This window comes from Fukomys damarensis, unplaced genomic scaffold, assembly GCF_012274545.1.
Source record: "Fukomys damarensis isolate Sample0158 unplaced genomic scaffold, DMR_v1.0_HiC HiC_scaffold_36, whole genome shotgun sequence".
NCBI classification, from domain to species: domain Eukaryota; kingdom Metazoa; phylum Chordata; class Mammalia; order Rodentia; family Bathyergidae; genus Fukomys; species Fukomys damarensis.
In genome coordinates this window covers 44,814,646-44,828,324 of record NW_022900948.1, presented here as the reverse complement: position 1 = coordinate 44,828,324, position 13,679 = coordinate 44,814,646, and the positions used below count along the sequence as shown (strand labels likewise).

The window sequence follows — 13,679 nt, the reverse complement described above, 5'->3', positions numbered from 1 at the left end:
TAGCAGGGCACAGCTTCCTCAGCTCAGAGCGCCGGCACCTCCCTCCACACCCACACTGCCCCCGCTGCGCCTCCGTAACCTTGGCAGGGACCCGGGGGCTTCCTCAGAGCTGCCGTCCTGCCGTGCCCCGACCCAGCGCCCCTGTCCACACTGCCTCGGGTCCCCGTGAGGCCCACAGGTGCAGGACACGGCACTGCTTCCCACACGAGCGAACTGCGCCCCACCCCGCACCTTGCCCGCCTCTCCTGTGCCCCGTCCTGCGCTCTGCCAGCTGGAGGAGCAGCAGTGACCGGAGCTGCTATCCCGGCTCCTGCAGGCTTCTGTCTGGGCCCCTTGTCACCACACAGGGCCCAGAAGCCAAGGAGGCCCCTCGGGTGGCCGGGGAGCAGGGCGCTGGGGACAGAGGCGCTTAGGAGGTGGAGGCCATGCAGTCACTACGGGTCCCCTGCCCTCTGCCAGGCCTGGGGCTGGGTCCCCAAACCACTGTGGTCCCCCGAGACCTCCCAGCAGCCCTGTTCGTGTCCCCACCAGGCAGGTGAGGCGGCTGAGGCTCAGAACAGAGGTGCAAGCCGCCCCACGTCACACAGCCAGGAAGGGCAGCTGGCAAGGGGGAGCGACCCCAAGCCCCTGCCCCCCGCCCACCCGGGGTCTCACCTCGGGCCGGGCACAGGAGGCTGGCGTTCTCCCCGGACACTCGCTCCACCAGGCTGCTGTTGTCGGACACCCAGTGTGGAGGTTCTGGCAAGGGTACACGGCCACCCTCACTCTCGGCCCGAGTGCAGGGACGCAGGCCTGAGCAGCCTCCCAAGAGGCGTGGAGGGTGGGGACGCTGGTTCAGACCCTCAGGGGCCCACAGGACAGGCCACCACCCAGTGGGCCATGCGCGCCCCGCCCTCCTGTGGCCCGGTAGTGACGGTGCTGGTGCCATGGACCCTGAACTTCCTGTGTGCCAGTCCTTCACACCCATTCTCTCGGAGACCCACTTTGCAGGAGAGGACATTGGCCATGTTATCTAGCGGGCACGTGGGACAGGGGGCCTAGTGCTGCCCCACAGTGCCTGAGACACCTCTGTGCCCAAGGCACTCAGGGCCACTGCCATGGCGGGGGGACAGGGAGAGTGGGGCCTGGTTGCGGCTCAAGGACCTGCTGCTCAGTCCCAGGACTACGGAGATTCCAAGACACAGGACAGCAGCCCGGGGAGGGTGGCCAGGCTGTAACACTCACCCAGCGCCCTGAGCTCCAGCTCCCAGGCGTCCATCCCAGCGCTGCTGGTGGCCTCGCAGCGGTACAGTCCGGAGTCAGAGACCTGCACGGCCTCGAAGTGGACCGAGCCCTCGGGCCCCCCTCCGGGCAGGGTCGCCCCATCCTTGGACCAGCTCAGCCACGGCTCCGGCCTGCCCTTGGCCACACAGTTCAGATCCAGGGCTTCTCCCACCAGGGCCTTCAGGAGCCGAGGGCCCGGCTGCACCTGAGGGGGCACTGGCGGGGCACCGGGAGTGCTGTCAGGTGGGAGAGCCAGGTGGGGGGTCCTGGAGCCCAGACCCCACCTCAGCTGTCGAGGACCAATGAGGCCAAGATGCAGGATGCCCTAAGGCGGGTGATTCCGGCATCAAGAAGACACTGAGACCCCCAGTGGACACCTCTGTCCGCTACAAGGTAGACTCCGGCTTCTGCCTGGACACCGGTGCACCCAACACCCTTTGAGAAGCACTGTCCAGGCTGCATCCAGCTCAGGGTACATTTGGGGAAAATGAGGCCTGAGGTGCCAGGACTCAGAGTGGCCCATCAAGACAGGAGGCAGCACACACGGAGGGGCACAGCCCGGGGCCTCAGCCACCCCCTCACGAGGCCACCCCAGGACAGAAGAGGGCACAGAGCGGCAGCCCAGGTGGTGCCTGACCAGCCTGGCCAGAAGCATGGGGGGCGGCCCCATCTGTCAGGTTTCTCGTGTGTCTGCTTTCAAACCCTGACTCCTCTTCCATCTCGTGGGTGCCTCAGGGCTGGGTGAGGCCATCTCATTTTGCAGGTGAGGGAACTGAGCCCAGGAGGGTTCCAGGACCCGGCCACGGTCACCCCACACACACGCCAGCCTGGGGGTCTGACCAGGAGTCCACGGCTCCCTGGGGACCCAGGCAGGCAGGCCCGGGAGGGCTCTGAGCCCACCCAGGGCCCTGGGACAAGCGTCCTGGGCCTGCGGGGAAGCTGAGGACACGGTACTGTTCCAGTTTCAGAGACAGGAGGCCACGCACAGGCCCAGCTGGCTCAGGAGGGTGAGCGGCCCTGGGTTCCACACTTTCCCGTGGCTGCAAGAGGGCATTTGTCTTCTCTGTTCTAGATTTCCCCACTCATTTAAAACTAGAAACCACTCGCGGGCCCTGTGAAATCCACAGGCTGGCCAGGCCATAGTTTGTCCTGTCTCTGTGTCCTCGCTGGGCCCGGGCGTGAGGACCTCCCTGCCTGCGTGGCTTCCGCTGAATGGGGTAGCTGGATGGCCCCTCCTGGGGCCCAGGACCACAGCAGGATGTTTTGGAGCCAGGCCGAGCGCGTGGGACACGCAGGGAGGCGCTGCCCAAATAGCAGCCTCTGGAGTTACAGGTGTGGAAAGTGCCTCGGCACCGGAAGGGCCTCCCTGCGGGCCTCAGATGCTCCCAGCGGGAAAAGGGCCCCGAGAGGCAGCTTGCCAGCCTGAGCATGCCAGACGCCTCCCAGCTGTGTCGCTCAGGCTGGGAAGACACCCTCAGTCACGGTCATGGCCCCTGGGGCCCCAGCATCGGTCCCCCGGCCCTGCTCTCCGAATCACCTTCCCAGCATCAGACTGAGGTGGAAAAGGGTAGAATGGAGGACAGAGGTGTGGGAAGCAGGAAGTAGGGGACAGGCCCTGCGAGGGACAGAGGACAGGCAGGGGCCAGGCACAGGGACAGAGGGTGGCGGCACCCGTGCTCCTACCTTGCACCCCGAGGACATAGCGCCGGGAGGCTGACCCCGCGGGATTGCTGGCTGTGCACGTATAGTGGCCGTCATCCTCCTCCTGGGCTGGCGCCAGGCGCAGGGACCCGGATGGAAGGAGGACGCGGCTGCAGGGACAGGGCCAGCTGTGAGACCCTGACCGGCCCACCCCAGGGACAGGCTTCACCACCCACCTCCTCTTCCAGCAAGCCCCCACCTGCCACCCCTTCACCCCAGCCCCAGCTCCGAGTCCCCGAGGCCAAGCAGGCCAGTTCCTCCCAGCGCGGGAGACAGTCAGCTGTGGGCCTGGGTCCAGGTCCTCACCCTGCGCCCTGTCCTGGTGCATAACACGGTGGTGTCCAGTCCCCTCGCTGTGCAGCGGGCACCACCAGTGCCTTCAGCTGCACCGGGCTCGGCCCTAAGGCCCTTGGCACCCTGGTGCCAGGCCGGCCTGAGTCCAAACCCAGGGACTCCTGGGGCCCCCGTCTGCAGGAGGAGGATGTGCAGAACCACTCCCCCCCGGGGCCTGGACCCCCAGCCAGGCTCCTGCAGCTGGGCCGGACCCCAGGGGCGCTCACAGACATGATGTCAGCGGCCCACATGTGCTGGCTCTGAGTAGCCCTACCACGCAGAATGGGGGGCACAGCTGCAGCCATGACCCCGGCTGGCCCCAAAAGTAAGCAGCCGGCAAGGAAGTGGGGACCCCAGGGCCAGTCCTCAGCTGGAGCTCACCACGACTTCCAGCTGGACACCATTCCTGGTCCCCACCCTGTTCTGCTAGGCCCATGCTTCCCCCTGTAAGGTGGCATCCGAGCCCTCAGAGGGGCCCTGCCAGGCAGACGAGGGGGTCACCAGAGGCCTGGGGAGTGGCACACAAGGCTCACCCACGCAGCCTTTGGCTCCCTTCGTGCAAAGCGGAGGGACCAAGCCCCACTGCGGCTTATCGCTGCATCCAGACGGCCCTGTGGTTGGGTGACAGCCGGGAAGATGCTCCCCAAATGGGGTCCTGCTGCTCTGCCAGCTGCCGACCGTGTGAGGCTGCGAAGTCGCTTGGCTTTCCTGTGCCTCGGTGGTCTCATTTTAGTTACAGAGCCAACAACGATGCTTTCCCCTCACGGGACCCTCAAGAGATCCGAGGAACTAATGTATAGCACAGAGCCACGCTGATGACCATGAGGCCACAAACCCCACACAACTCACTTTGCACGTTACACACTTATGTGAGTAGTATCACGCCTCTGTGTGCGGACCTCATTCATTTTCGCTGCCATATAATATTCCCTCCCTGGATCACACCTCTGTTTATTAATTTTCTGTCTCTCAAGCAGACGTTTAAACGTACAGATACAATGGCTGGGGCCACCCCGACTCGGCTTTCCTCACCTACAGCTTTCCTGTAAGGTGAATCATGCTGACCTATCTACCCTCACCAAGCGGGGCCCTATCAGCTGGAGACTAAAACGCACTCAGTGAGGGGGGTCGGTGGGAAGAGGTCCGGGCTGTGCCACAGATGTGCTGGGCAGCCTCAGTCAGCCCAGCCAACGTCTCTGAACGTTTTCGTAGTGGGAAGAGCAGCTCCTCCTGGCACCTGCGTCCTCCAAGCCCCATCTGCGCCGTGTGCTTTCTAATCTCCAGAACGGGGCCCAGGCTGTGGAAGGGGAGGCCCCCACCTCAAGCTCTGAAGTCACAGGGAGAAGATGAAGTGGTGGTTTGGGGGCTCAGCGCTGTCTGGACGGGACCCGGGGCTCTGGGCAGCCCACACCTGCATGGTTGGCACAGGTCTGGGGGTGAAGCCCAGCAGAGACATGGCGGGGGGGGAGGCAGGGAGCGGGGAAGACACCATCCATCCGTGGGAGCCAGGGGTGCCGAGGTCCCACACAGAACAGCAGGTGCTCAGAGTTTTTTTGATGGCCAAGTATAGCAGCCCCCTCCATGACTCAGTGCCCCATCAGAGCAGCCCAGGCTCCAGCTCTTCCAGGAAGCTTTCCCTGAGGTCCCAGGCAGGTGACTTCACTTGCCCTGAGCTGCACTGAGTCTGGTCCAGCCAGGTGCTCCTTCTTTCGTGCACTATGTATTCATCCATCCCTTCAACAGAAAATGGCTGTCCCTGTGCCCCCTCAGGGCTGCCGACTCACGGGAGCGGGCAGCCATCTGGCAGCAGGGCCGGTGGCTTTCGATCAAGTGGCACTTCTGGCGGACACCGTCACCCGCGAGGGTGTCCCTGTGTGCGCCTGCTGTGTGTGCCAGGTCTGCGCCCAGGACAGAAACCCTGCTCTACGAATGGCCACTCTGACCCCTCCCGGAGGCCTCACCAACACCGCAGACCCTCACAGGAAGCCACCAATGGAAAGCCGCGCCGGGGAAACTGAGGAAGCGTGCCCACCACCCCTCCACTCAGGGCCAGCGCCGCATCTGAGAGACACAGAGCACGCGCCAGCCCTAGCCTGGGCACCATCAGCCCAGCGCAGCACAGGCTGAGCTCCTCTGCAGCGGGGGGCGGGGGCTGAGTCAGACGCACAGCACTGCTGGCCCTGGCCTCAGCTTCAGCGGCCTTTGTCTCCACCGAGGGGGACAACGGCCCGTCAAGGGCTGGGCAGAAGCACCCCAGGAAGCAGGCCGGACAGGCGGGGGGAGCAGGAAGACCCCAGCAACGTCGAGACCGAGGCAGCCCCATCGCCTGGCTGCCTCTTCCCTTTCGGGACTTGGGCTCTGACCCTGCGTGGGACCCTGGCCAGCTGCCTCCGGAGCAGCAGCCCCAGCCAGGAACGCACACAGCTGTCCCAGCTCCGCACCAGGATCCCAAACAAACACAGTTGCCTAGGAACAGCATCCGGACCCAAGCCACGATGCTCCCAGCCGCCACCGCCTAACAGCCTTGGTTCTGAGTCTCTCAGATGGGAAGACCGAGCCTGGGGGGCGGGCAGACCTCACTGCCGCTCAGAGCAGGTCGGGTGGTGCCGAGGGGTCCCAGGCCTTTCTGTCTCCGATTCCCTCCCTGCGCGGTCTTGGGCATGCGGCACTGTGCAGTGGGCAGTGAATTTACAAGGTGGATACTCTCAAAACAGTGGTCCCACAAGATGAGAGGCTTGGCCGTCTGCTTCCGGGATGATCCCCAAGGAAAAGACCAAAGATAAAGATGTCCCCACTTAGAGCTGCTGAAAACTGGCAGAGGCGCGAGCCCCAAACACAGCAGCCGCCTAGCAACGAAGCAGCAAGCTGGGTCGTGAATGCTGCTCCGCCCTGAGACCAGGAGGGCAGGCCGAGGAAAGGGGCGGACGCACCATGCTTCATCCACAGCAGCGCCTGGTGGGCGTGGGCCCTCGGAAGGGACAGGGACACACGTGTCTGGGTGCCTCAGGCCTGCGTGTGCCCACGTGGGCTCCGGGTGCCCGTCGGCCCTGCCCCGGGACTGGGACATCCGGTTCTAGGCTCCATGGCCATTTCCATTTCCTCCCCCAGGCGGGGGGTGGGCATCCCCCACCTCCAGGGCTATGGCAGAAGGACCGGGCCACTGCCGGCCAAAGGCCTTGGGGGCTCAGCACATCCTGGCTCTCCATGCTGTCTATACCCAGAGTTACTGAGAAGCCTCCACAGTGCCCAGGTCGGGGTCAGCACAGGCTGGGGAAGAAGCCCATGGATAGAGTGGGGCCTCCTTGGGGCTGAGCTGGCGAAGGTAGAAGGGGCACATGGCACAGCCAGGGGTACCTGTGGTACAGCTGGACAGGTACGGCTCCTGGAAGAGAGTCCTCAGGCTTCCAGAATGGTGGTGTGGAGCCATGGAGGGGGAGGGGGAGGGGATTCACTCATGCAAGTAGCAAACATTTACTCACCTGCTGAGCAGTGATGAAAGACGCAGAGGCTGGTTCCTTGGAGTTGCCTTTTAGTTAGGGGTCGCACACAAACAGAGCATAAGTGAATAATGGGTCCGTTGGGAGGGGGAGGGGGGGGCAGAGGAGGCAGCTGCGGGTCGGTCCCCCCCCACGGCCTGGCATTGTCTGCCTCAAGGATTTGAAATGTCCGTTTTATGACGGAATCACCGTGGGGCTGAAGGTAGCCGTCTCACAAGCTGCTTTGAGCCTCAGGGACAGAAGGCCCTGAGAACACACAGGCGGCCATGGGAGTGAAAAGCAACCCAAGTGAGGCTGTTCACAATCAGCTGTGGTAGATGCAACCCCCGGGGCCACACACCGCTGAACGGAGTGACAGAGGGTGGCGGAAGGGTGTTCAGCCCGCAGAGGAACGACAGCAGGACCCTGGCTGCAGCGGGCTGAACCCTGAGGACGCTGTGCAAGGTGAAGGAAGCCAGAGGCAACAGACCACACAGGACTCCTTTTCTGTGCGGTGTCCAGGGTCCGGGAGCCAAGGAGACAGAAAGCAGATTAGTGGCTGGCTGCCTGGGGCGGGGCGGGGCGGGGAGCAAAGGGTACGAGTCTTTGGGGAAGTGATAAAAATGTTTTCAAATTGACTGTGACAACAGTTGCACAACAGAATGCACTGAGATATACTGAAGTGTATGCCTGACATGAGTGAGTTATATGCGGGTTTGATCTCAATAAAGCTGTTCTATAAACAAGGGTGTGACAGCTGGGGCGCCACTCAGTGGGTTCCATCCCCAGCACCACAAAACAGAAAACGTCCCCAAAAGTGGGTAAGACCGAGTCAGATAACAGACACAGTAAGACGGCAGAAGGACTGAGTACTTCAGCACTCGGGACATGCAGTGCTAAACTAAACCTGCAAACCCATCGTCCCAATAACCCCGTTTCACGGGCAGCAGAACCAGCCGAGAGCAGCCAGCCAGCGGCCACCGGGTCCGAGGCCAGGAGGGGAGCGGGCAGAGGATCCCAGGTCTCGTGAGCTCCTTCTAACCCTGGGGAGAAGCCCAGTGAGCAGAAGGAACCGGGTGAGACTTTGGGATTGCAAAAGCGGCTCTTGCCAATTCCCAGCTCCCTGCTGATCTATTAACGCAGGGCACAGAGGAGCACGCAGATGGCCCTGTGGGTTTTGGTGAGGAGCCGTAAATAAACAAGCACCTGCTGGACAGATGCAGGCTCCCAGCTCCCTCCGTCCATCCCGACCCACAGCCAGGGGCTCGCCGTGCCACATTTAGGGGTGAACGGCTGCAAGTTTGAAAGCTCGCCAAGAGTCGTTCTGGGTGCAGACACGTGTGGGCCAGAGTGGCGCGGGGCAGGCAGGGGACCTCGCCGGGGCGGACGGCACTGCCTGAGCTGCACCCCCACCCCCCACCGTGTCAAGGGATCCATAGCCGGCACCTGTACCCCGACAGCCCAGACTGAGGGTGTAGTGCGGCTCCCCGATGTCGAGCGAGAGGCAGGAAGCCGGGCATCAGACGCAGCCCCAACCCCAGCTTTGCCGGTGCTCTGCTGAGTGCCACTGAGCCGCAGGCCCTGCCCGGGTGACCCCTGGTGTCCCCACACAGCCAGGGACAGGGCAGCTGGGGACCAAAGGACGCTTTGGTTTGGGGTTTTTCAGAGCATCTCACCTGGGCTTCCACACCCCCCGGGGTCCCCACAGAGGCTGGGCCCCAAGGTGAAAGCCTGTGGTGGAGCCAGTCAGCCTCCTGGGCTGGGCCCTGCTCCTCACCCCCGGTGGTCACCAGCCAGGCCCAAGTCCCGCAAACCTGTGCCTAGCAAGGCCCTGGGGTTGGGTACCTGTCGGTGTCAGACAGCAGAGGGTGGGTGTCCTTCGTCCAGGTGACCAGGGGCGGCGGGGAGCCCTGGGCCTCACAGCCCAGAGTCACCTCTTCACCAGCCTTGGCTGTGACTCTCAGCGGTGAGTCTGTGTCCTGGGACCCATTCACCCGGATCCGGGGCTTGGCTATTGGGAAAACAAGCAGGGCTGTGAGCAGGGAGGGCACAGCGGGACAGGCCCCAGACGGACATGCAGCCCTTGCCACCCCGGAGTGGGTGGGCGCTGCTCCAGAAGAGCGCGTGGTGTGGACCGGCTCAGACCTCAGGGCTCCGCTCAGCCCCACCCCGTCTCTCCTCTGCGGTCCTCTTTCCTCTCCTTTTCCCCGTGGCATATCCGTTTATTCCCAGGACAGCAGCCCCCACAAGATGCACAAACAGCCCTGGTCGCTTGCGCCTGTGTCGCGGTGTGAGACAACCTGCCGTCACCTTGACAACCGAGAAGGCTGAGACCTCTGAAGGCAGCGGTTCAGGGCCCCCCTCCTGCACCCTCTACACAGGGACACCACGCACGAGCTCCTGTCTGAGGAATCTCACCATGAAAAAGGCTTTTTGCGATACAAAATACTAGCCCTAAAAGCATACTACAGGAGAGGACTGGCTTGTGCATCTGTCCGCTTGTCATCTCAGATCTGGTCCTGGAAGCCCCAGGCCCCACGACCAAACATGCCAACACACTGGGATGGGCGCCACAGAGGGGGCATTCCAGCGGCCACTGCATGGCCACTTGACCCAGCCTGGGGCTGGCGCAGATGGAAGAGCAGCCCATGAGGCAGAGGAAGGGCCGTGGAGCACTGCACGTGCAAAGGCCCTGAGGCCGGACAGGTCTTTCACGAAATGGGAAGGAGGCTGGGGGACTGGGGCAGGGTGAGGTGGGGAGTGAGGCAGGTGTGGGTGCTGGATACGGCGCCACTCCCCTGGGGCTCCCCCACCATGGCCACGCCCTTGTCACTCACTGTTGACTGAGAGCCACGTCTCCTGGCTGGAGAAGCCAGCAGCATTGGTGGCTGTACACACATAGGCCCCTGCATCCTGGGGCGACGGCCAGGCAATGAGCAGGGTACCGTCCTGGCTCACACTGTAGTGGGGACCCCTGGAGCTCAGGGCTTTGGTCTCCTAGGATAGAACCCGGGCGACATCAGCCAGGAGTCATCCACGCCCTCCTCCCTGTCCCAGATTGACCCAGTTCACCCTGGAGGCTAGAGGCTCCACCCACCTTGGTCCAGCTGATGGTCGGGGTGGGAACTCCTGCGGCGACACAGGACAGAGAGGCTGGAACCCCTTCACTGGTGACATGGTGGGTGGCAGTGGGATAGATTCTAGGTGGCACTTTTGTAAACAAACCAATTTCATAAGCTAGAGCACCTGGCAGTATGAACCCCACAGCCAAGAAGCAGAGACAGCAGCCCACATGTCTATCAGCGACACATAAGTGAAATGGGGGTGCGTGGAATGGAATAGTATTCATCCCTGAAAAGGAGTGTAACTGACTATAACTCAATGACAGCCTGGAAAAAACGAAGCTGTGCAGGTAGAACAAAGATCAGAGGGTGCTGGGGCTTGGAGGAGGGAGGGAAGAGGAAAGTGGGGCCCAGAGGGGTTTCAGGGCCCGAAGCTACTTGGTCTGATGCTGTAACAGTGGGTGCATGGTATCACATGACTGCACAACATCTCGGGGACCCTCGTGTGATGCTGGGACTTTCAGGGAGATGTGGCCGTGAGGACTGGTCTGCTGTAAGAAGGGGGGCTCTGTGTGTCATAGGTAGGAGTCTATGGGAAATCTGTCTTCTGCTCATTTTGCTGTAAAAATGCTCTTTAAAAAAAAATCCAGTCTACTACAGAATAAGAATATCCAGGTGCGGTGAGGCACACCTGTAATCTGGGCACGGTGGGAGGCTGAGGCAGGAGGATTACAAATTCAGGCCCAGCTTGAATTTAGGATGAAAGTTAAGTGAAAACATCATGGCTTGGCATGAGCTATGTGCTCAACCTGTGGCTGAGATTACAAACTGGAATTACAAGGACCCAGGATACCCAGGTTCTCATTCAACACAGGGCCCCTGCTACTTTTGAGGTACCAGGGATTGAACCCAGGGCCCATTCCCAGCCCTTTTCATTTTTTATTTTGAAACAGGGTCTCACTAAGCCACTAGGAACTTTGAATCCTCCTGCCTCAGCCTCCCAGAATGATGGGATTACAAGAACCACCACGCCCTGCTCAACCTTCTTTTGAATTTTGGTTTTCTCGATAAATCAAAGAATCACTTTTGGCCTGCTCATCCCTCCAGGGCTTTAATGAAACACACAAAAATGGGGAAAAAAGATATTGACACACTTGGTAAATCACAAAATGTAACCAAGCTTAGTTCCTCTCCTATGTTAAAAGGGACAGGGACCTGTCATTGTGGGTAGGAGGGCACTGGGAAAAAGGCATTAAAGGACTAAAAGTACCATCTAAGGGACTCAAAATTTAACCAGCGTTAATAGGTTAATGCTCAGGAAAACCATGGCCATGTATTTGCTGTACAAAATGACCATCCCAGGTGTCCATACAGGCTCAAGACTTAGTGACAGAAAAGCAGCTGTAACTTGTCAAGGAAACACATAGACAGCAAGACAAGGACAAAAGGCAATCGCGGTTTGGTTTTTAAGTATTGTACTTCTAGAGAATTTATAGTGCAGGAGATAGAAAGAGAATGCACCTATGATTTATATAAAGAACATAGACTTTAAAGCCAGGCATGGTTGTGCATGCCTGTAATCCCAGCATTCCGGAGGCTGAGGCAGGAGGATCGCTGTGAGTTCGAGAACAGCCTGGGCTACACAGTGAGTTCCAGGTCAGCCTCAACTACATAGTGAGACCCGGTCCAAAAAAACAAAAAAGAACACAGAATTCTAACCAAAGAACACAGGATGCCCTATGTACAGTATGTGCCTCCGCTGTGTGCCACACAGCACACGTGTGTGCACCCACAATTCTGCCCTGACTCAACCAGTGTAGGGTGGAAAAGTCTGAGGAGAAATACAAGGGGAATGTACACTCCTCTTTTCCCTCTGCATTCTCCCCTAACCAGCACAGTTCCATACTTAGACCACATTCACACTGTCAGGCGCCGCAGACGCTGCTCACTTCATGGCCTGCCTGCCCGCCTCACGCCGTCTTTTTTGTACGGTTCCGCACATCTGGACAGGGCCTCCGTGTCCGCTCCGCACAAGGCCCGGGTACACCAAGCGGCAGCTCTGCTGAGGGTGCCGTTGGGGACAGCGCCGCAGCAGGACGCAGCTACACGGGCAGCACTGCGTGCAGGAGGCGCTCGAACGAGAGCAAAGCCTCGGAGCTGCAGCCCCTCTGCCGCCTCTCTGCACTGGACACTGCCACGCTCCTGCTCCGTGCAGCCCCTCATTTAGCGGCCACTCCTGGAACGGCCTTTTCACGGGAAGGGATTCGGTCGGCAAGCAAGGCAGGGACCTGCGCAGCACTGGAGCTGGCCGGAGGGTCCACGGCAACACCGCGCCATTCTGCACACGGGGCGCGGGCGGGCACCCAGCGTCCTGCGTCCAGGCCTTCGCAGGCACTGAGGGAGCCTGGGCAGCGTGCGCGGGTACCGTTTGGACAGGTGCACGCTGAGGTGTAAAGCCCGGCTGCTCTCAGCCACGGATCCTCGTCTGCCCTTCGGGATCAGGTACCATCTCTGCGACTTTCTTCAACTAAAGGGTCCCACTCCGGGCCCCTGCACCCCCCCAGCCCCCAGGACTCACCCTGAACGATCAGCTCCATGTCGCGGTGCCCGGAGCCTGCTGGGTTGGTGACCACACAGCTGTACGTCCCCGCGTCCTCCTGCAGCACCCGGCCAAAGTGGAGGCTGCCATCGGCCCGGACAGAGGCCCGGCCGCCTGGCGGGAGCTGGCCAGGGTGAGGAAGCACGGCTGAGCACAGCTGCCTCCCGCAGGGGTGCCCCTTCCTAGTCCAGGGGTGCAGGGACCCGAGCAGCGCAGAGAGGCCACTGGGTGTGAACCCACAAGGCGGCTGGGTGGGGACAGACCCTAAACCACGCAGGTAACATCTGCACCCCAAGCCATTAGAGCAGGGTGACGGAGCCGTTGGGTCTGGGCCACCTGCCCCAGGGGCCCGGCAGCAAGGGGCAGCAAATGCCATCAGCACGTGGTCAGAGAGCGCGGAGGAGGAGGGGAAGAGGACTTCCCAAAGCCGGGGACTGCAGAGCAGAGACAGTGGCATAGAAGTGACCGCCCCTTCGCTGAGCCTGGGTGTCACTGCCCAGAGCGGCCCGAGAATCCCAGCACTCACGGGGCGGCTGGCCCGGAGCCAGTGCCTCTCGGGGAGGGGCCTCCCAGCCAGGATGACACACGGCAGGGACACGGGCTGGCCTTCCAGGACACGCACAGAGGGTGCCCCACTGGCGACCTGCGGGGGCACTGTGGGGAGAGGACAGCGTCGGACCCAAGATTGCCCCGAGCCCCACCCCAGGGTACTGGGCAGGACCAAGGGCCCTTGGAGGTCGCTGCCCGGAAACACCAAGACTGCTCCTGAAACCTGGCCATGCACGTGTCTGTCCCTAAGGGTGTGGTGCCACGGGGCACCCAGGAGCACCTGCCTCCCACCTCCCCCACGCACGGATGCCCCAGCGAACCGAGTCCGGTGACAGCGAGCCGGGTCTGGACCTGGGCCTTCCCAAAGGCGTTCTGAGCCTCACAGACGTAGGTGGCCTGGTGCTCGGCGGTCACACCTAAGGGCCGTGATACCATGGATGACAGTGGCTTACAGGCCTGCCACGCCCAGCATGAGCCCGGAAGTGAGCGAAGCCCTGGACATGGGCCCGGTTGGCTTTAACATTAGAACCAGGTTCGCACAGCCTGAGTGGGGCACTGCCGTCCCGTCCCCCACCTGCCCCTCTTACTCTCAATGAGCAGCACTCCTGGGTCCCGCTGCCCGGGCCCGCTGCCCCGCGGGGGTCCCAGGGACTGGCCATCTCCTCGCCGCCAGGTGACCATTGGGGGCGGGTGGCC

The 13,679-nt window shown here is 61.8% G+C and overlaps 1 protein-coding gene across 1 annotated transcript in view; it reads right to left on the bottom strand.

Moving 5' to 3' along the window:
* Positions 1-13,679, bottom strand: part of Hmcn2 (hemicentin 2) — a 103,445-nt gene that overhangs the window by 64,128 nt on the left and 25,638 nt on the right. The window contains 10 exon segments of the mRNA XM_033758996.1: positions 655-738; positions 1,225-1,479; positions 2,947-3,074; positions 8,619-8,784; positions 9,611-9,770; positions 9,871-9,983; positions 12,414-12,558; positions 12,961-13,088; positions 13,304-13,399; positions 13,571-13,679. Coding sequence (XP_033614887.1) covers positions 655-738; positions 1,225-1,479; positions 2,947-3,074; positions 8,619-8,784; positions 9,611-9,770; positions 9,871-9,983; positions 12,414-12,558; positions 12,961-13,088; positions 13,304-13,399; positions 13,571-13,679 — 1,384 coding nt within the window.